The 21119-nt window shown below is 46.8% G+C and overlaps 1 protein-coding gene across 4 annotated transcripts in view; it reads right to left on the bottom strand.

Annotated features, from left to right (window-relative positions):
- Positions 1–21119, bottom strand: part of LDLRAD3 (low density lipoprotein receptor class A domain containing 3) — a 216048-nt gene that overhangs the window by 4397 nt on the left and 190532 nt on the right. For all 4 annotated transcript variants that reach the window (XM_016123214.2, XM_016123215.2, XM_016123213.2 and 1 more), the window contains exon 5: positions 415–760. In XM_016123214.2, the coding sequence (XP_015978700.2) occupies positions 415–760 (346 nt within the window). The remainder of the gene's footprint in view (positions 1–414; positions 761–21119) is intronic.

The following is a 21119-nucleotide window of genomic DNA, read 5'->3' as shown; positions in this document are numbered from 1 at the left end:
CAATATGTGCTGAGCACAGTTGGGCAGTAGCGGGAAAAACTCCTCAGCATGAACGTCCATGGCCCAAACATGTGTCGGTGTGGCATTAACAGGGACGAGCAGGGCTCTAAGTTGGCCAGAATCCTAACTAACTATATGTCCTCAGACAGGTAACTTAAAATCCCAGAGTCTCAGTTTCTTCATCTGTAAAAAAGGGGCAAAAATAGAACTTCCCTCAGAGAGTTGTTGAGAGGATTAAATGAGATGATACGTGTGAACTGTTGTTAGCAAGGACTCAGTAAATGTCAGACGCTGCTGCTGCCTACAGCAGCTGAAGTGGGCTCCTGGCAAGACCTAAGAGCCCAGTGTGCACGTACGCCACTCCCCCCAGTGGAGGAGAATCATCCCCCCCAGTCTCTCCCACCCAGAACGCACCTTTGGTCCAGCAGGGCCTCCGAGTAGGAGGGCGGGGAGCCCACTTCTGACGCGTTCTGCTCAGCCTGGCTGGCCACGTACTGGATGCCATTGTTGACGTTGTAGGTGACGTTGCAGTGGTGGGGGTGGTCCAGGACCACCAGGCGGGACAGCAGCACGGGGTGCTGCAGCCGGTGCACTGGCAGCGTCATGAGGGTGTTCCGCTTCCGCTGGTGGTGCAAGACCAGCGCCAGCAGGGCCACCACCAGCACGAAGATGACAGAGCTGCCGATGATGGCGTAGGTGATACTGGGGTAGTACACGAGCTGGTTCTCCGAAGTCACAAACACCTGCCCGCTGCCTGGTTCTGAGGAACCCCCGAAGGGAGAGAAGAGGAGAGAGGTTACCGATTCGGCTCACCCCTTACGCTTCAAAGTCAGGTCCAGGATGTACGTGCAAATGTTTGGAGCAGCAGGATTCACAACAGCCAGAAGTGGACACCCGCCAAATGTCCATCAACCCGTAGTAGATAAACAGAATGTGGGCTATCCATACAATGGAACATCATTTGGCCATAAAAAGTAACGTACTGATACACGCTACACCATGGATGAACATCAAAAACATTAGACTAAGCAAAATAAGCCAGATACGAAAGCCCATATATTGTATAACTCCATATAGATGAAATGTCCAGGAAAGGCAAATTTATGGATTTATGGACAGAAAGTAGATTAATGGTTGCCTGAGAGAGGGAGGGAGAGGGAGGGGACTGAGATTAACTGGTAAAGGGGACCAGGGATCTGGCTGGGGGATGAGAAGCCTCTAAAACTGGATATGGTGATGGCTGCACAAACTATACGTTTACTAAAACTCATTGAATTATACACTCAAAATAGGTAAATTTTATGTTACATTAATGATACCTCAATAAAGTTGTTTAAAAAACATCAACCCCGGGAAACATCCAGAGAATAGGAGTGATAGTTCCTAGGGCATACATCAGTTTTTCAATGGAAATTTCTAATACAATACACACGAAGAACATTGGTTGTGTTTCTGGCGTTCCTTATGTCTGCAGAGTGCTTACTTTATGCCAGGCCATGCCAAGGTTTCAAGCTAGAGAGCCGGCATATCACAGGCTAGAATCATGGACTATGGAGCCAGACCAGGTTCAGATCCCAGCCTCTCAACTTTCTGGCTGTGTACCCTTTGGAAAGTGGTCACCCTCTCTGTGCAGTACTTTCTCATCTGTACAATGGGGATAGTGATAGCCCTCACTTCCCTGGGCTATCGTGAGAATGATATGTGTGAATAATTGCTAAGCACTTAGAACAACAGCTGACATACTGTGCTGTGTAGGTGCGTGTTCAAGACACACAAATACATGCTTTATTTATCACAGTAGCTCCGGGAAGTAGGTGCTGTAACTGCCTCTTTATTAACTGCCTTCTTTTTAAGAAGAGGAAAGTGAAGCTCAGATCACGCATGGCCCCTTACCTCCAAGCTGTAACCTTGGTCACATATCTTGGAGCTGGGCTGTGACCTTGGTCACAGCTAGGAGGTGAGGGGCCATGTGTGATTTGAGGCCAGGTCAGAGTTCACAGCCTTGCCCCTAATACTCTGCCCTGCAGCCCCAAGATTACCTGCTGGGTAATCTGCAGGCATTTCCTCAGAGGCCTTTGGGTGAAGGTCTGGTATGTGTCCCACCCTGCAGGTGGGCAATACCCCGTCCTCCACATGTACTCATGAGTCACACCTCAAATGCTCAGGTAAGCTGCTTCCCAGCCAGCAGGACACACCTGGCAACCACGGCAAGGTCCAGACTGGCACAAGAAACCTGAGTGGCCCCTCCTCGTTGAAAGCTGGAGACCCCTCATCTTTGTGCAAGAACCACAACCAGCCATGGCCCAGTGGGAAGGATAAAGGCAACACAAGCCAAACAATCTGGTGACCACGCTCGGCGCTCCTTCCACCTCTGAAGCAGTGAGGAAGTTTTAGTGGGTTCACAGGAGCCAAAATGTACAGGCGAAGTCGCAGCAGCAGCTTCCACTGGCTGCTCAGGCCCCACATCCTGGAGCTGGGCAGAGCTTTGCTAACTAACCCCTCATCGCTGGTATGTGCCTGTTTTGTTCATCGCTATATCCCTGGTGTTTGCTTGGCACACAGTAGACACTCGATAAATGCAGACAACTCTGAAAATGAAAAACAATCTGTGTATTCACACACCCCGGTAAGGTAGGTGCTATTATTGTTCTATTATTCCTATTTTTCAGATGAGCAAATTGACTCAAAGAGGTTAATTAATTTGTCCAATGTCACATAAAAGCAAGTATAAGAGTCAGCACTGGAACCCAGATAGTTCTCCTTCAAAAAAAAACACATGCTGTGAAACACACTATCTTCTTTCCTGATGTCAAAATTTCCCGATTGCCCCCCCAAAATCATAATCTACCACGAATGAAGATCTCCCCTCTCAAGCTCCAGGCTTTGTGTAAATTTTCTTTCCAGCTACACTTAAACATGAATGAAAAGCCAGGACATTCCCATGAATCACCGTTTCAATGATTGACTGTACAGAAAGAAGCAAAAAAAAATCCCAGACAAAAAAAATCCCAGACAAAAAAAGGCAGGAGCACACTGCAGGCAGGTAAGGGAGGGAGGCAATGTTGGACTGTTCTGGAGACAATTAGCCGTCACTCAGGGTTTCTGCTGGAGTTCTGTCTGTTGCCAGTTTAGATCATTAAAAGCTGGGTGCGGGCTTGGGTGTGTGTACGTCTCAGAATTCAGACATAAAATATAATATCCTCTTTATTATCTCTAGCATAGAGCTGAGCAGTTGAATCCTGGGGCCACCACTTCTGGCTGTTGCTTGAGCAAGTTATTGAACTTTTATGAGCCTCAGATGCCTCATCTTTCAAACGGTGGTGGTGCTGAGTAAGTAACAGGAGCCACCTCCTTGGGTTGCTGGGAGGGTAAAATATAATATAGTGTATTTGCAGAGTGCTGAGCAAAGTGTCTGGTAAAGGTTTGCACTCAGCTAATGCGAGTTCTTTTTCTTTTTTTATTGTGGTAAATTTTATGTGATATATATACAAATGTATATGTATATGTATCATATGTAATTTACCATTTTAACCATTTTTAAGTGTACAGTTCAGTGGGATGAAGTTCATTCACACTGTGGTGCAACTGTCACCACCATCCACCTCCAGAATTGTTCACCTTCCCAAACTAGTTAACACTGATTCTTAGTGTTCATTCTTCCCATTGTCTTCATCGACCTCTCTGGACCAGAGACAGAGCCTGGGAGAGTCGGCTTTTGGAGGACAGAATTGGGGAGAGGATAAAGATGGGGTGAGTTTCTTTCCAGTGAGATATGTTTAAAAGAGTGAAGTGGCTGGATTTTCACATGGAAAACAACTAGGTCCAGAAATGTTAAAACACTGACTTCTGTGTAACTACTTGCGGTTTTAAGAGGGAGCTCCTTAAAATGAATAAAATGTAAAATGCTTGTGGATCTTAGCAGTTGCATTTATGTCTCCGAAAGCAGGCTCTCTCCAGATCTGCCTGCTTTGGCAAGCGAAAAGCGGCAATCACATTCACTTGAGAAATTATGATGCTACATAACTCAGGGTGCCTGGTCTCGTTTTTGCTCTGTGTGTAAAATGTCATCTTGTATTAATTCATTAACTAGACTCACTTTTCTTAAGAGCTTAATGAGCCCACTGGCCAAATTACTAATATCAGAGTTGCCTGGGACCCGAGTTCCAAGTGCATAATCCACGGATAATGAAGTTTCCATTTATTCTGGCTGTCCGTCAAGCAAATGCCCTCATGCTCCACTGTCAAACGGCCTGAATTCCTGTCCTGTATCTGCCACTTCTACTACATTAATTCCCGGCAGTCTGGTTACTACCCAGAGACCACTGTGCTCCGATGCCGCCAGTTGGTGGAGCGGACCGTCGTGCACTCCAGGGGCACTCCTTCCCCGGCGAGTCATCACGGATTTGCGAGTTACCATAACATTTTTCTAGCAGATGGCAGTAGTGTCTTGAAGAAGGGTTCCTTTTTAAAATTCACACAGAGGTGCTGTCTGGACTGCTGGAGGGACTAAAGCAGGCAACACTTGCGACTTGGCGTTCTTCTGTTCCTTTGCTTCTCAAAAATTCCCTCCTCCAGATGCACACTAAATGTCCTGCAATATACCTGGTTTTTGTGTTTTTTTGTTTGTTTGTTTTGGTTTGGTTTTTTGTTTTGCCTATTAAATTAGCAAAAGCAAAGTAGAATTTTACATTTTGCTGGTCAGGATGTGGGAAAAGAGGCTGAGTTATTCCTGCATGGCTAACAGAAGGATAGAGTGGTATAACTCAGGGTGGTGACAGGGTTAAAAATATCTATCAAAATAAAAAATGTACACATCCTTTGACACAGCCACTCTACTCTGAGCAATCTAACAAACAGGCTCCCACAAATGAGAAATAATTCCTTAATACCAGTATTCACTGAAGCATACTTCATAATAGCAAATATATCAGAAAAGCTCTAAATGTCTATCAGTTGCAGCCTGGCTAAATAAACTATGGTGTATCCATGCACAATTAGTTATTTTAAAAAATTAGGGCAGCTCTACATATACTGATGGAACAATCTGGAAAGATATCACGGTAAGTGAAAAAAAAGCAAAGTTCAGTAGAGGATGCGTAGACTATGTCTACAGGGACACACAACTGGCATCACCGGTAGCTTCTAGAGAAAGGCACAGAGAGAGGCAAGAGGGAGACTCTTCATTGTTTACTCTTCTACTTTGTGCTACATATTTGTATTGAGTTATCTACTAAAAATATGTATACGTCCTTTTCCTTTGGCATTGCCTTGGCTGATAGCGCATCTCGATTTTTTTGTTTTTCTTTCCTTCTTTCCCTGTGATGTGAGGGTTCCTCTGAGTTCATACCCCACTGTCACTCGTTCACTTGAGACCCCTCACTGACTCACCACTACATGAGGATGGCTCTGAAGCCTACGGCTAGACCACTGGAGTCCAGAATTCCCATTCTGGAATGTTCACTGCCCTGTTCAAACTGACTCCTCATCCTTCCTCTGAAAAATCAACTCTTGTGTGCCTTTAAAAAAAATTTACTTTGTAAGTTTACTTTTTCTCCAGGTTAAATATTTTAAAAAGTCAGGTTTATTGCGGTATCATTTATACACCATAAAACTCACCCTTTTAAAAGGTAAAGTGAGATGAGTTTTAACACAATAAAACAGTTGCATAATCACCACCACACACAGATATAGACCTTGTGCATCCCTCTCAAGTTCCCTCGAGCTCCTTGGCGGTCAACCCCCTGCCCTCATTCTCAGCCACTGGAAACCACTCAAAGTCCTGTAAGTGGAATTGTACCGTAAGCAGCCTATCGTGTCTGGCTTCTTTCACTTGGCAAAAAGCTTCTGAGATTCATCAATGTTTCTGTGTGTATTACTATTTCGTTTCTTTAGATTGCTGAGTAGTATTCCATTGTAAGGATGTACCACAATTGTTTATCCATTCACTAGTTGAGGGAAGGAATTGGGTTGTTTCCCGTTTCCGGAATGCAGGTCTTTGTGCTGACATGTATTTCCATATTTCTTGAATGTACACTTAGGGGTAAGGCTGCTGGCTCACATGGGAAGTGTATATTTATTTTTACAAGAAACTGTTACACTGTTCTCCAAAGTGTCTATAGCCTTTTGCCTTCCATGGGTGCTCTACGTCCTGACCAGCACTTAACATGGTCAGTCTTTTTAGTTTTAGCCATTCTACTAGGGGTGTGGTGGTATCACTGAGGTTTTAAGTTGCATCTCCCAGTGATCAATGGTTTTGAGTTTCATGTGCTGATTTGTCATCTGTAATCTTTGGTGAAATGTCTATTAAATCTCTTGCCCATTTTCAAATGAGTTTTTCTGACTACTTATTATTGAGTCATAAGAGTCCATTATATATCCAGAAATATGTTTTGCAATTTTTTTCTCCCACTCTGTGGCTTGTCATTTCATCTACTTTAGAGTGTCTTTTTGAAGATAAGTGTTTAAAATTTTTTTATGAAGTCCATTGTATAATTATTACTCTTATGTTTTGTGCCTTTTGTATTCCATCCAAGAAATCGTTGCCCAGAAGAAGTTTTATCGCTTTAGCTCTCACATTTACATCTATGATCCACTGCAAGTTCATTTTGTTTTTGGTACAAGGTGAATTTCAATGTTCTTTTCCCCTCCCTTTGGATATTCAACTGTTCCAGCACCATTTGTTGAAAAGCCTACCCTTTCCTATTGAATTACCTTGGCACTTTTGTTGAAAATCAATTGACCAGACCACTCTGGGTTATTTCTAGATTCTCTATTCTGTCCGATTGAGCTATATATCAATTCTTATGCCAATAAGTGTGTTGATAACTACAGTTTTATAGTGTTTCAAAATTACGTAGTATGAGTCCTGATTTATAATCAGAACTTTATCTACGATTATAAAAACCCATGTTAATTATTCAAATTAAAGTAATATAGAAACATTCAAGACAGACAAAATTCCCCCCATAAGCTTACTAGAATTCCACTAGAGAAAAACGGTTAACAATTTGGTGTTAGAGTAGGTGTCAGCAAACTTTTTCTGTCGAGGGCCAGACAGTAAATAGTTTATGCTTTGTGTGCTGTACAATTTCAGTCGCAACTATTCAACTCTGCTTTTTTAGTGCAAAAACAGTTACAAACAACACGTCAATGAATGAGTGTTTTTGTGTCCCAAACTTTTTTACAAAAACAGGTGGCAGATTGGATTCGAACCATCGGCCTTAGTTTGCTGACTCACAGCACACGCTGATCCTTCAAAAACGATTCTTTACACACAGACACACACACACTTTTCTTCATGCTATACAGATATTTCTGCAAATGGATATCTTTCCTCACCCACCCACACCATCATTAAAGAGTAGCTATGTATTGTCCCATTATACAGACACATCGCAATTTTCTTATGTGTTGAGGGAGGAAGTGGGAACATCTAACCCCCTACTGTTATACATTTAGGTTGCTTCTTTTTATAAAACTTTCTTTGCACTGTTACCCACGACACTATGACATATAGGCAGACCAACTCGACTGTGAGAGCCGCTGAGGGGAGGGCCAGGCTCGCTTTGTCCACTGCTCTATAGTCCGTGCCCAACACAGATGCTGAAATAACTAGTGATCTGTGGTCACTGGTACGATTTCTTAGGAGGACTCCTAAGTGGTGGTCGTCTCCCTGGCCATCTGGACTCTGGGTATGAACACTCAGGGTTGTTTTGAGCTCTCTCTTTTTCTCTGTCTACACTGAGCCACCAAGTGTGCTCAACTTCTACTGTGCGCTGTTTCTCCATTCTCTTCTTCCGGTCTCCATCCTCATGACGACACCCAGGCCCAGGCCAGGAAGAGAAACCTCCTTGAGGTCTCACCATCTGCAGCCCCTTTGTCCTCTAATCTCGCGGTAAGACTCCCATCAGCTTTAATGTTCCTCAGCTCCATGTCGCTGTGTCATTCTTGTAAAATTCTTCAGACTAAGGACCCTCGATGGCTCACACGACGACCCCTGGCCAGGCATTCAGACTCTGCTGTCATCTCTTCCCGGGCTTCCTAGCACCAGTACCCAGAGGGTGTGGGGATAGAAGGCCGGGGTCGGAATATGGAACACTATTTGCCTGTGAGCTGTCCCCCACTTCTGATCTGAACTAAATAATACCATAAACAATACTAACCACCACCATCACCCGTATTGACTTATCTCAAAAACAAAGAGTAATAATAATATCATCACAATAATTATCACAGGAGCTTTCATCCTATTAGCAATATCTTATGCGTTTACCCACATTAACTCTGATTTTATAATCCTTACACCATCTTTAGTGAGTTGAATGGTGTCCCCATCAAAACATATGTCCACTAAGAGTCTCAGATGGTGACCTTATTTGGAAGAAAGGTCTCTGTGTATATATTTCAGGTAAAGATCTCAAGTGAGACCATCCTGAATTATAGTGGACTCTAAATCCAATGAGTTTTCTTTTGACAGGAAAGGAGAAGACACAGAAAAAGACAAGGGAGAAAGTCGTGTGGAGACGGAGGCAGAGGCTGGAGTCACGTGGCCTCCAAGCCAAGAGATGCCAAGAACTGCATGTAGCCAGCTGAGGCTAGGTGACAGGCATGACTGTGAGAGAATAAATTTCTGTTGTTCTAAGCCACTAAAGTTGGTGGTAATTTATTATGGCAGCCCTAGGAAACTAATGCACCATCCTAGGAAGCAGACCATCTTACAGACGAGGGAAAGGGAGTACGGAGAGGTTAAGTAACCTGGCCGAGTACTCCACACACCTCAGTTATTATTAATTGCAACCATTAGGGCCAGCTCGTGGAGGAGGCTGGAGGGACCCGGGAAGCCCGGTTCCAGAATCCCTGCTCTGAACCCATGACTTTCTTCCATTTCTCACACACCTCTCACCATTAAGAGGAGCTCCTGATGGACAAAGGTCAGGAGCTCTCTCTCCTTCCTAGGCTCCTACTCAGGGCCAAATGCAACCTTGTAAGTATAGCAGGTGCTTCATAAGTTTTTTGTTTGTTTGTTTGTTTTAAATCTGTAAGCTAACTCTGAAACATAATAATTCACAATCCCGTCATTTAGAAAAAGAGTCACACACTGAATAAGAAGATGAGGGCAACCCTGAAGCTGAGGAGTGAGGACTGGACCTTCTGCTGCTAATTTCCATCCTATACGCATGATTTTACTTCATCCTTATAACAACCCTATTTTCTAGATGGGGGAACTGCAGCCCAGAGAGGTTAAGTAACTTACTGAAGGTCACAGAGTTAGTGATGCTGGTGGTATAACTAGTACTTGTGTCCAGGCGTCTGATGCCAGAAGCCATCGCACTGTCCCGGGTAGTTCTCTATGCCTTTCCTTCTCCCCTTTCTCACGCCCCCTGCCCATCTGGCACCCCATCTTACTGCTCTTGCAATAAGGTCCTTTATCCAAGAACTCCAATGCAGTCTCAATCTTAGACTCTGATCAATATATTCTGAAGTGTCTTCTGTGAGATGCCTAAAGGTATTTCATGAAAAAGAGTATCTTGGTCAAATAGGCGTGAGGGAAACCGACAAATTAAACCACGTTCTTTGTAGCTGTTCAGAGCGCAGCCTCTGGAACCAACCCATCTAGAATTTAATCCTTGGCTCTGTCGCTTACTAGTTGCGTGATGTAGGATTAATTACTTATCAGTGCCTCGAAACCCCCGTCTGTGAAAAAGAATAACAGTTGAATCCACCTCATAGAGTTGTTTTGTAGATAAAGAGAAAATACATTTTAAAAATGTTTACTCTGTATCTGGAACATAGCAAATAATCAACCCTAGTTGTTATTAATGGTATTGTTAGAGGACTTTTCAGAGCCTCTACTAGGCAAATGTACATTGTGACACTCCGTGAGAGGATGTGGTTATTTCATCGACCTTGGTGCTATGCTGCGATGAGCAGAACATACATCACGTTCCAAGTAAGCACATCCCCAACATTCTGGAAGGCGTCTCTTCACGAAGCAGACGGGGGCGTCCCTGGCCCTTGGGTGTGCTGGTAGAGGAAGCTCTGTGGCCGCACTGCCAGCTTACGAAGCAGAAGCTGGGAAGCGACCGCCTTAGCCCCGTAACCCCCCTGCCCTCTCAGTGCTGGGGCGGCCTTCGCCTTCCGGGCCACTCCCGCCCAGGTGAGGCTCAGCGTCGCCATCGCTGACTGGAGCCTGCCAGGTGCCAGGAGGCTGCGACTGTGCGGCAGCTCCTGAGTGTGAAATGAGAGATCCCACCCATTGGGAGGGCTGTGTGACACCCTGTCATCTTGACTCCTGACAAGACAGAGTATAGGCAGAAGCTGGTTCTGTTCCAATGCACGAGGAGCCCGAGGCTGCCCTGGGTCCGTTCTCCAAGTCCTCGAGTTCGTCTCGGTCCCCGTATAATTGGTTCATCGGTGCCGCGTCTGCCCGTTGAGCGTTATTACCCGGGGAGATGCTGAGTGTGCATACTTGGAGCTCCTGTGTGCAGAAAACTTTCTGAGCAATTTAAGGAAAAGGGCTGATAACAGAAGCATTACAAGCGAGACTCCCAAGGGGGAGATTTATTGACCATGAACAAGTTCATGGCTTTTGGAGATTTCAGAAAATCTTAACACGACAATCGTGGCTGGCACTCTGGAGAGAAGGGCTATTTGTTTTGCACGCAGTGGGCTCTTGTGCTCCAGTTCCTGAGCTCGCAGGACAAGGACCCCTCAAATGGCAGGGCATGACCTCTGGTCCCAATCAGGTCTCTGCACGCCTGGCCGATCCCATCCCTAGCACCCATGATTCACACCCTCCACTATCACCACCCTCGTCCCAGCCACAGATTTCTCTCTAGTCTCTTCCCCTTATCAGCAGGGTGCTCTTTCTGAAACCTAAATTCTGTCATTATGTCACTCTTCGGCTCAGAAACATCAAGTGGCTTCCTAGGTACTCAGTATAAAGTCCAAAGTCCTCCCCACGGCCTCCTGGGCCCCGAAGAATCTCGTCGGTTAGCACGCCGACCGCCATCCCTGCCCCTCTCCGGGTCCTTCCGCTGCACACTCCCCGGCCTCCTTGCTGCGGTTCCAGAACACATGAAGCACGCACCCGTCCCAAGGTCTCTTCCCCCGCCATGCCCTCTGCATCACCCACACCCTCTACCCTCTTCCACTCAGGTCTCTGCCCCTAGGTCAGGATTAGTGGGAGAACTCCCTGGGTCACCGCCATCCTCCTGCATCTCCTACCCTGGCCTTCTCTGTCTCTGCAGCAGTTGTCACTGTCCGTCATTGCTCACTGTATTTGCATGACGTCATCCCTTTCCTACTGGAATGTAACTCTGAGCAGAGCCGGGTTCTGCTCACTCATTGCTGTATCCCCAGTACCCCAAACGGTGCTCGGTAAACATTCGTGGGGGAAGTGGGAGGAGGCTCTCCAACTCTGCGGCTCCGTAAGTCTCAGTCTAAGCGTGTTATGATCCTGCCAGAAGCACCTGAAGCTTTCGCATGAGACTAAGTGCCTCACACGCCAAGTGCTCCATGGCTGTGATCTCATTTAGCTCCACTTTTCTCATTTAGGTGAGAAAAATAAGTCTCAGAAAAGCAAGGTCTCGTGTTCTGGGTCACATAGCCAGGAGGTGACAGAGCTGAGCCGTGAGCCCAAGTCTGTCCTACCAATACCCGGAGATGCACATCGTATAAGGACAGGTCCCACTCGACAAGCCTGTTGAGGTGATCTGCTCTGGGGAGTGGGAAGCCACTCCAGTGGTAAAAACAGCCATACTGTTTTTGACAGGCAGCTGGCTGAGCTCAGCGTTATAGAGAAGACTCGTGTTTGTTGTACAAGAACACAGCCCCATCCTTCTAGAGTCTTTCTTCTCACAAATTAGGTGGGGGCGATATAACGCTTCCTGGAATCATGTAGAGATCCATCACCTCGCAGGCTGGGAGTGTGGAGCCAGCACACGCCGTCTCCTCTTCCAAAGTGGCTGAGATCCCGCCCAGACCCAGGCCTGCCTGCCAACCCTGAGGGACGGGCAGATTTGACTCGGCTCTGCCCCCCGCCCCATAACCCTTCCCTAAGGTGAAATCCCAGTTCACCATGATACCCAGCTCTTCCCACTAGGCCCATCCCCCCCTCCCCCCCCCCCCCCCCCCCCCCCCGCACTTCTTACTTCCTCCCTCTCTACCTGCCTTGCCGCGTGCTGGCCACACTGGCCTAGAATAAGGTGCCCAGTTCCTCAGACACACCCACAACTCTCCTGCTGAGTGCCTGCTGCCGGTAAGAGTTGGGCCTCACAGTCTCCTGCTTTAAAAGGGGTGACTGAAATCATTTAAGAAAGAGACAGTGGGAAGCTGCTCCTGGCCTCAGGCCTGCAGGGTGAAGGTGTGGCTTCTACAACTGGGTGAGATCGGACAGGAGCTGAGGCCTTCAGGTGGGGAACGCACCCACTGCCACCCGGTGGCCTCGCAGAGAGGGGACAAATGTCCTGATCTTTTCCTCCATCCTTTGCCCTCCTGCTGGTGCTTCCTACTGACCAAACCCACCCGTAAGCCAGACGGGAAGAGGCCCAGCAGGTGCAGCCGTCCGTTGGCAGTGCCCGCAGGGAGAGGCGTGGAGACCGGCTGGAGACGGCTGGCCCGCAGAGAACGTCCAGGGCAGGGCTCCCTGCACCTCTGTGGCAACCTCCGCCCCGCTTCCCCGGCTCCGCTGGGCGAGTCCTCCCATCCTCCCGGCCTTTGCTCCGATGCCACCGCTTTCATGAAGCTTTGCACTGTCCTCGCTGCTGGAATGACATGGCTCCTGTCTGTGCTCTCCTCACACGCTGTCCTTCCCCGTTACGCTTCTGAGGACACCTTGCTCTATGCCACAGGTTTAACAACGTACTGGTGGCTTAGGAGGACAGCGGCTGCCCCTCTGGCCCAGTGCTGACCGGCGCTGCACGGCCGTGCTCGCCACCCACTCAGGGCAGCGCCGTCCATCAGAGCTGGCACCCAGGCCGCTGCACCCTGATGTGCAAATAAACAAAAACCAACCGGATGAGCAATTTAGAGCTTGCTGTGTGGCAAGGGAGTCAGCCACTGTCACTTGCGTTTTGGCAGCAACTCGAGAGGCAGGCAGAGGAGTAGGGAAGCTTTACAGTGGGAAAAAGGGGTGGCTTCCGGTGTGTCCTGACTGGGGGCTGTGGGCCTCGGGGAGCTGGAGACAGGCTAACTAGAAGCGGGGGCATCCTGCGTGATTGGTTAGGGGAGCATATTTGGCTTTCTCTGACTGATGTTAAGCTGGAAATGGGTATAAAAATTAGGAAACTGTCAGTTATTAATCAAGCCTTGGATGTCTCAGGCCCATTGTTAAGGGGTTAAGCTTGGCTTCCTGGCTGGTTACGGCAGATAACGGTTGGCTTCTTGGGCGGGTTTCAGGTTGTTTCAGGTTGTGGGTCAGCGTTCTGCTTTTACACACGGTCTGGCCAGTGCCCGTCTGTATATTCAGTCTCTCACTGACTATCGGACCCATGTCCCCACATCTGGCCCAACCCCCATTTCTACTCGTGACACCTGGGCAAGTCTAATGCTCAGTTTCCTCGCCGGCAAAGTAGGAATAACGCGCACTGCCTTCCAGAGTGGTTGTGGGGCTCAGAGCTAATGTAGGTGATGTCCCTGTCATGGAGTGGGAAGTCTGCAGAAAGAGCCACTAATATCATCATGTGCCTGTCCACACGCACAGGAAAGTAAGATGTGAGTATAAATGTGGGTGAGTCTATCCAGTTATAAAGAGGTAGCACGCATGGTGGTTAGTCTGCGTGTGGAGTCTGAATGACTGCCTGAGGGTTCTGGTTTTGTCACAGACCACGTGAGAGACTTCGCCCAATTTCCTGTCCCTTTCTAAGCCTCATCTGTAAGATTGGGATTAAAAACCTGTACCCACCCCAGAGCTGCTATTAACACTACTGACTATTCTTTCAAACCTGAGCCCGTTGTGAGCCTGCTTCTGAGGCTTCCTTTAACCTGGGCAGAGATGTTGACCTCGTCGTACCCGTTAAAAGGGGCTGCATGAGTGAGGACTGGCGGACAGCAGGACACGCTGCCCAGAGGGAGGCAGGGAGAACTGGGGGCACGAAGGCTCTGGCCGTCCAAGGGCTGTGCTGAGAACTGAGAAGGGAAGTCTAGCCGGGGGCACATTCGCTTATCCGCCAGCGAAGACCTGATTGCAGGTCAGGCCCTGTGCTCAGTGCTGGGGGTTCTGAAGCCAAAACGGCAGAGACCTGAGCTTGGAGAAACTCAGGTGAGGGGGAGAGGCCGTGGGCCTGCCTCTCTGCGGCACACCCCTGAGGTTCCTCTGCCACTCCTGCAGCCCGTCACAGGTGCTGTCCTGGTGATTGTAAACCAAGGGCATCATACGTCTACCTGTTTAAAAAAAACACCCCGCGGGACTGCAGCGCCTTTGGGGATCCTATTCCAAGCTCACTTCCTGTTCCAATTTAGATGCAGACTGAAAAAGTTTAATTTAAAGGGCAGACCGGCGAATGACTGAATCAAAAGAGAGCCATGAAAACCCCACTGAACCATTACCATGGCAACTCAAGTTTATAAAATTAACTGAAAGGAGGGTGATGGGAAAAATCCCTGCTGCCAGCCTGCCCAGCATCAGCCGGACCACAGCAGGAGCCATCCTGGCCGTTGGGAAGTCAGAGAGGCGACCCATTCACCAGAAGGGAACTAGGACTCTCGGACCATTCAGAACCAGGAGATGAGCACCCACCACATGATTAAATTCAAAATGAGAGAGAGGAGAGAGGTGAACACAACGAGAAAGTTCTAAGACTGAAAATAGAACGAGGCAGACATCTCCCTGGGAATTCTCAGTTGTCCTTATTCCAAAAGACCAAAGGGGTGCTTATCCGCCCCTCCTTCGCTGGGCCCATCCTTGGGAAAACGGGACAGGAAATGTCCCTGAAAGGCCCCCGCATTTTCAGTAAGTCCTATAGAGACAGCCAGCTGTTACTGGTGGCCCGTAACTGATGATGAGGAGAGCATGTTGGTGTGGAGGAAAGTCCCCGCGTGATTCTGGAGCTCTGAGGCCTGCGAAGAGCTGCTGTGCCCTCGGAGCTGGCTCTCAGCCTCTGAGGGGGAAGGGCCGCAGTGATAACCCAGGGAGACGAGCGGTAGGTAAACGCGCCTCTTCGCTAACAAACAGGCCAAGGGCGGTTTCAGAACTGGCTGGAGGGTAAGAAACTTAATTGGTGACTTAAGGTAGAAAAGGGCATTTTTAAACAGAAATTCAGATTGCCTGAAAAACTCAGAGATGACGGCAATTAGGAGCCAGGGCCCAGTGGCCTTGCTAGAACTCTGCTCGATTGCGTAGTGGCCTAAAAGATGTCAACAGAAGAGTGCAGAGGGTGGGGGGCGAGGGGCAGCGGTTCTTTGGTACCACTTCTGCTGCAGAACGCAGAAAGCAAAAGCCAAAGTGAGCTGGCAGGGGAGGGGTGTGCAGCTTGGTAATGAGCTCAAGGACAAGGTCAATGTTCTGTTCATTGTAACCACCGAAGCAGAGACCTCCAGCGCACCTTTCTCTCCTGTGCACAGAGTGGCTTCCGCGAACCCAGGCTCCTGCATGTGACATCCTGGGCTGTTCTTGCAGGCAACGTGCTTCAAATGGATATACGCGCCTCCTGGAATTTGCTGAATAAGGAGGGCTGGACAGAATTACTATTTCTATTGCTTCCTATATCTATTTACCTGGAATGTATGGTGGAAACGGCAAAATTAAATGCTTAGCAGACATTTTTTGAACTCAATGGTCAGTTGGCTTCTGGTCTGGTAATAAAGCTTGGACGGTTACAATACAATGGTTTATTGAGCCTGCAGTGTCAGCAGCCGGAACGAATACTGCTAACTCAAGTGGGATGGAGGGAGGGAGCATCGATGCTTTAATCAGTCCGTGAGTGCTGTAGTGTCACACACGAACAGCACTGCGGCGAAAAGCTAATCCTAAAATCCAGGGAGAGGCAAAGTCTCCCCCAGAGGTGCCATTGCCACTGCAAATAAAGTCATATTTGTGGTGGCTGAGAAATCAAATGTCATCACTGAGTATCTATCATGACCCCGCAACGGCATCCCTAACCACCCTAGATGAAGAAGTGCCGGGGTCGGCTTTGGTCCCTGCCTTTCCTTTTCATTTCTGTCCGACCCATCTCCGTTCATGTGCAACTCATGTCCAGGGTCAAGGTCCTGCTAATTCTGCTTCCAAATTTTGGGACCAGTTACCAACGTCTGTTGCATGGATTATCACATGAACTTCCTAGCTGCTCTCCCAATGTCTAGTCTTGCTCCTCTCTCTAATCGATCTTATGCACAACACGCAGGAAACACTCTTTAGGAGGTAAATAAGATGGCTGCTCATTGCATTCAAAATCCAACCTCTTAACAATGGCCTAGACAGGCCTCTCTGATCTGACCCTTGACTTTTTATAACCTGATCTTGAGCCATTTGTCTTCTAGCACCCCTATACTTATCACAGGGGCCGGTGAAATCTGACCCTCTGACTGGTTTTATAAATAAAGTTTTATTGAAACATAGTCATGACCATTCAATCACATATTGTCTACATCTGCTTTCATGCTACAACAGCTGAGTTGCATAGTTCTGACAAGAGACCTAGGGCCCACAAAGCCAAAAATATTGACTGTCTGGCACACACATGTCTAATTTTGATTCCTGGAGCAGGAATTGTAACAAGCAATGAGCTAAAAGAAATACTAGCTGCTTTTACCCAGTGTACAGTCTTTTGGGGAACTTATTCTAATAAAATGTGGTAATCATGACAAGGTGACTATAACCATCACAGAGTAAATGGTGAAATTAAGAAGTCAAGGAATCAAGCACACCCCTCCTTGGCCATGCTTCCATTGGCTCTTGCTTTTTGTTGTCTGTAGGAGTGGCTGAAATGTTCCCATAGGAAATGGAAAACTTGGTTTTAATCTTGGATATGAAATACCTGAGTGGTTAAGAATCTGTCTGCTCTCTGTCACCAGCATCCCTTCCCCGGGGGGCTGGGCAATGTTGCCTGACTGTGTGATCCACCTGTGAGAGGTGCAAGGATGCCACTTATTTATGCTTCCTGAAATGAAAGAGGCTTTGATGTTTTCCAAGACAAGGTGCTGGGGGCTCCATTCTAACACAGAGGGCCTCCTGGGCAGCGGGTCACTGAACCTGGTTGTTCCACAACGGGAGAGTAACTATAGGGTCTGGGGCAGTGAAGAATTCGAGATTTTGTTTAAATACAAAATCATCACCAACTATCTCCGGGGCCGTTTTAGAATCCATGTATCCCAGTGAAAAGCTTGAAAAGCTCTCCAGACACAAAGACAGGCCAGAGAGCTCAGGAAGGCATTTTTAAACGTTCATGGGGTTGGGTTAAAACCAGCAAGTAGAGAAACATAAGCGTTCTGTCATTGAAAGAGATCCTAAGCTGGCCTCCTTAGCAAGAGTAATAAGAGGGCCCGCACGGGTCGATGTGATACAAAGATGAATTCTGTGAAGGGCCAGCAGCAGAGAACACTTGCTCAGTCACTAACCGTTTACTGAGCAGCTACTGAGGGCCAGCAGGGGGCCAGGAGGTTCTGGGTCACTAATATGGGGCAGAAGGGACTGAGGAATGGACAGGGAACCTGGGAATCTCAAAGCTCCCATGGCTGCTTAGATATATATGTTTTTTAATTATTTTTTTGAATGGAAAATATATGCATGGTAAAAAACTTAAAAGGTAAGAAAGGATTTTCAGAAAAAGTAAGTCTCTTTCCTATATCTGTCTTCTGGCCATTCCTAACCCCCGCCTCCCACCCCGCCCCCTGCCCCCTGCCCCCCGCCCTTTCCCGGCAACCACTGGTACCAATTTCTTTTTGCTTCCAGAAATAGTCCAGGCATGTATTAGCAAATATTTATTATTTGTAACACACATGGTCGTTTCAATTTTTTTTCACTGAACAAACCACATCAATACATACTATTTTTTACACCAAGTATCATTTTGCCTATTTAATAAATACCTATATAGTACTTACTATAAGCCTGGCTCTTCTTTTTTAAAATAAATTGAACTTTTTATTCTGAGATAAGTTTAGATTCACAGGAGCTGGAAAAATAGTATGCGAGTTCCCATATACTCCACGCCCAGCTTTGCTTAATGTTAGCACCTTACCTAACCACAGAACAACTGTCAAGGCTCAGAATTAGCTTCGAAACAATTACATTAACTAAATTAAAGAATTTATTCAGATTTTGCCAGTCCTCCTTCTCCCCACCCCCCACCCACCGCCATCAAAGGCCTTTTCCTGTCCTAGTGCCCAGCCCAGCATTCCACCTTGCATCTGTCTGTTCTAATCTGTGACAGAGTCTCACTCTTTCCTGACCTTGATCCTTTTGAAGAGGACTGAGTACTTATTTCGGAGAATGTCCCCCAATTAGGATTTTTTCTGATGCAGTTTCACCATTAAAGCGAGGATATATATTATTGAGAGGAGTATCACAGAGGCGATGTGTCCTCAGCATGTCCTATGCGGGGAGGCCTGATACGCATTTACTGATGAAGTCCGGCATGATCGCTTGGTTAATTTAAGGTGGTATCTGCCTAGATTTTACACTGCAAAGTTATTTTTCCCTTTCAATTAATGAATAGCTTGGAGGAGATCCTTTGAAACTATGGAAATATCCTGTTTCTGCATAGACTTTAACCCACTAATTTTCGCATTCGTCGAGGATCTTGCCTGCAGTAATTATCACCGTGTTGTTCTAATGATGATTTTCTATTTCTCTCATTTCTCCTATATTCATTAACTGGAATTTTTCTGTAGAGAAGATTTGCCCCTTCCTCCCAATTATTTAGTTATTCAGTTATTTTCATCAGATAGATTCACGAATATGTATTCTACTCTCTGAGCTATAATCCGATACTCTTCCTATTCAATTTGTTACTCAAGTCGTTCCAATTTTGGCGGTGGGTGATCTTTCCCGTTGGCTCCCGTAACCTTCTGACACACTTCTGTGATTCTGTTTGTTTGTTTTCTGGACTCCTCATTTGCTTTCTAGCAGAGGATGCTCCAGGCTCCTCTTGCCTTTCAGGCCCCAAGCCTGCCATCAACTCTTTTTAATATATAGCTGCACAGTGTGCTATTTGTAGAGAGCTGCCATCATTTATTTAACCAGAACCCATTTGATATGGACTTAGGATCTTTTCCTATTATAATCATTTACAATGAAAACAAAACAAAACAAAACAAAACCCAAAACCTTTGCAGATAGGTCATTTTACAGTTCAGCAACTGTTAAAGTAAAATCTAAAGTCTTTCGAAAGACTTCTGAGCAGCACCCCTGTTCTCTCTGACCCCACCCAGGTCCTGCTGCTCCTTCCCTCTTGCCTAGTGTGGTGGGCAGCCTCAGGGACGGCCTCCTCTGATTCTTGGAATTGTAAGGATTCCTTGAATTCAAGCTCTTGCGTGATCTCTTTCCTTTGAATCGGTGTTGGACTTATTTTCTTAACTTCTAATGAACAGAATATGGCAGAAATAATAAGTGGTCACTTCTTATATTAGGTTATAAAAAGACTGTAGCTTCTCTTCTGTCTTAGGCACGTGGTCTCTCTGTCCCTCTCACTTACCTGCTCCGAGGGCCATGATGGAAGCTGCCCTGTGAAGAAGTCCAGGTGGTAAGGAAGCCTCTAGCCTCCAGGCGGCCATTGAGGAGCTGAGGCCCTAATTCCAGCAGTCCGCAAGGAACTCAATCCGTTCAACATCCCTGCCAGTGAGCCTCCCAGCAGATCCTGCCCCAGCCTTCTGATGAGACTGCATCCCAGGCAAGAGCATAACTGTGACCTTACGAGCCACCCCAAGCCAGAGTCACTGAGGTACAAAGGGCAAAATCATCTCAGATTTTAGAAGAGCTAAGGGTGGAGAATAGTCTTCTTAGTTAGAGGTCTACAGGTAAATCTTTCTAGAAGTCCTTCCTTCCTAAGACTGCTACTCTCGTGGCCTGACATGTCTTTCCCAGCACGACTTCCTGTCCATGTCCTGTCCCGCCTTTAAGACTCAAATGACCACTAAGCCACCTTCTCCCTGGTTTCTCCCGCTAGCTCTCCGACTAGAAATAGCTTTTTTCCGCTCCAGCCTCCCATTGCACTTCACCTGATTGATGTCATGGCACTTCTTATTACCTCTTCCTTGTCGAAAAGTTACTGACCTATGTAGTTTCCTGTAAAGAAAACCCTAAATTTCTTTAGGACTGAGCTTCTGTTTTAGTCAGGTTTCTACTCGGTCCCTCCTGCCTCCAAGCACTAAGTTTGGCCTTGCACACATACATTAGGCGCTTTATAACGCCTGCAGAACCAGTAAGTAACAATAAGCCTGAAATTATGGGTTTAGGATCTGCTGGTAGTTACAGTGCTTACCATACACAGCATTAGCTATTGTTAAGTGTTATTATCACTACTCAGTATTTCATGAGTAAGTGCACCTTTCTCTAACAAGGATTTAACTTCTTAGACTCTCCATGAACTTCTTGCCCAATTTTAGAATCTCCAAATTTACAGGAAGTGAGAAATAACTCCTGGTCCAAAGTTGAGGGCCTTCCTTCAGCTTAATTCTATTGTTTTTATATATCAGATGCTGCTTCTGGTGATGCCTCCACCCAGAGCAACAAGGAGACACTGCTGTGGTTACAGATCTCAAACCTACACTGAAGACTCAGAGACCAGAAACCGCCAGGCGGGAGCAGTGCAAGAATCACATCCATTAATATTCTCATCATTTCTGAGGGTATGCTGAGCACCTTATCATTCCCGGCAAAGTGCCTTTTGCAACGGTATCTATGTCCAACTGCATTAATTGAATATACAAATGAGGGAGATAAAGGCAGACTCAGCTAACTGTATTTTTTTTATTGGCTTCAGAGGAGGAAAATTCATTGTCAGTCATGATTACAAACTCCCCTTGTGGGTTCCACAACACAGACCTAAACTGGAGCTTTCTGAAGCATCTTGTCTGATGGCAGGAAAACAAGCACTCAACCCTTTCGGTCTATGAAGACTTGGAGAGAATAAGAGGAGACATTGTAAACGCTCCTGCTTCCCTTGGTGCAGCAGACTCTTCGA

The sequence above is a fragment of the Rousettus aegyptiacus genome, unplaced genomic scaffold, assembly GCF_014176215.1.
Source record: "Rousettus aegyptiacus isolate mRouAeg1 unplaced genomic scaffold, mRouAeg1.p scaffold_m13_p_5, whole genome shotgun sequence".
NCBI classification, from domain to species: Eukaryota; Metazoa; Chordata; class Mammalia; order Chiroptera; family Pteropodidae; genus Rousettus; species Rousettus aegyptiacus.
This window is presented reverse-complemented; position numbering and strand designations above follow the sequence as displayed.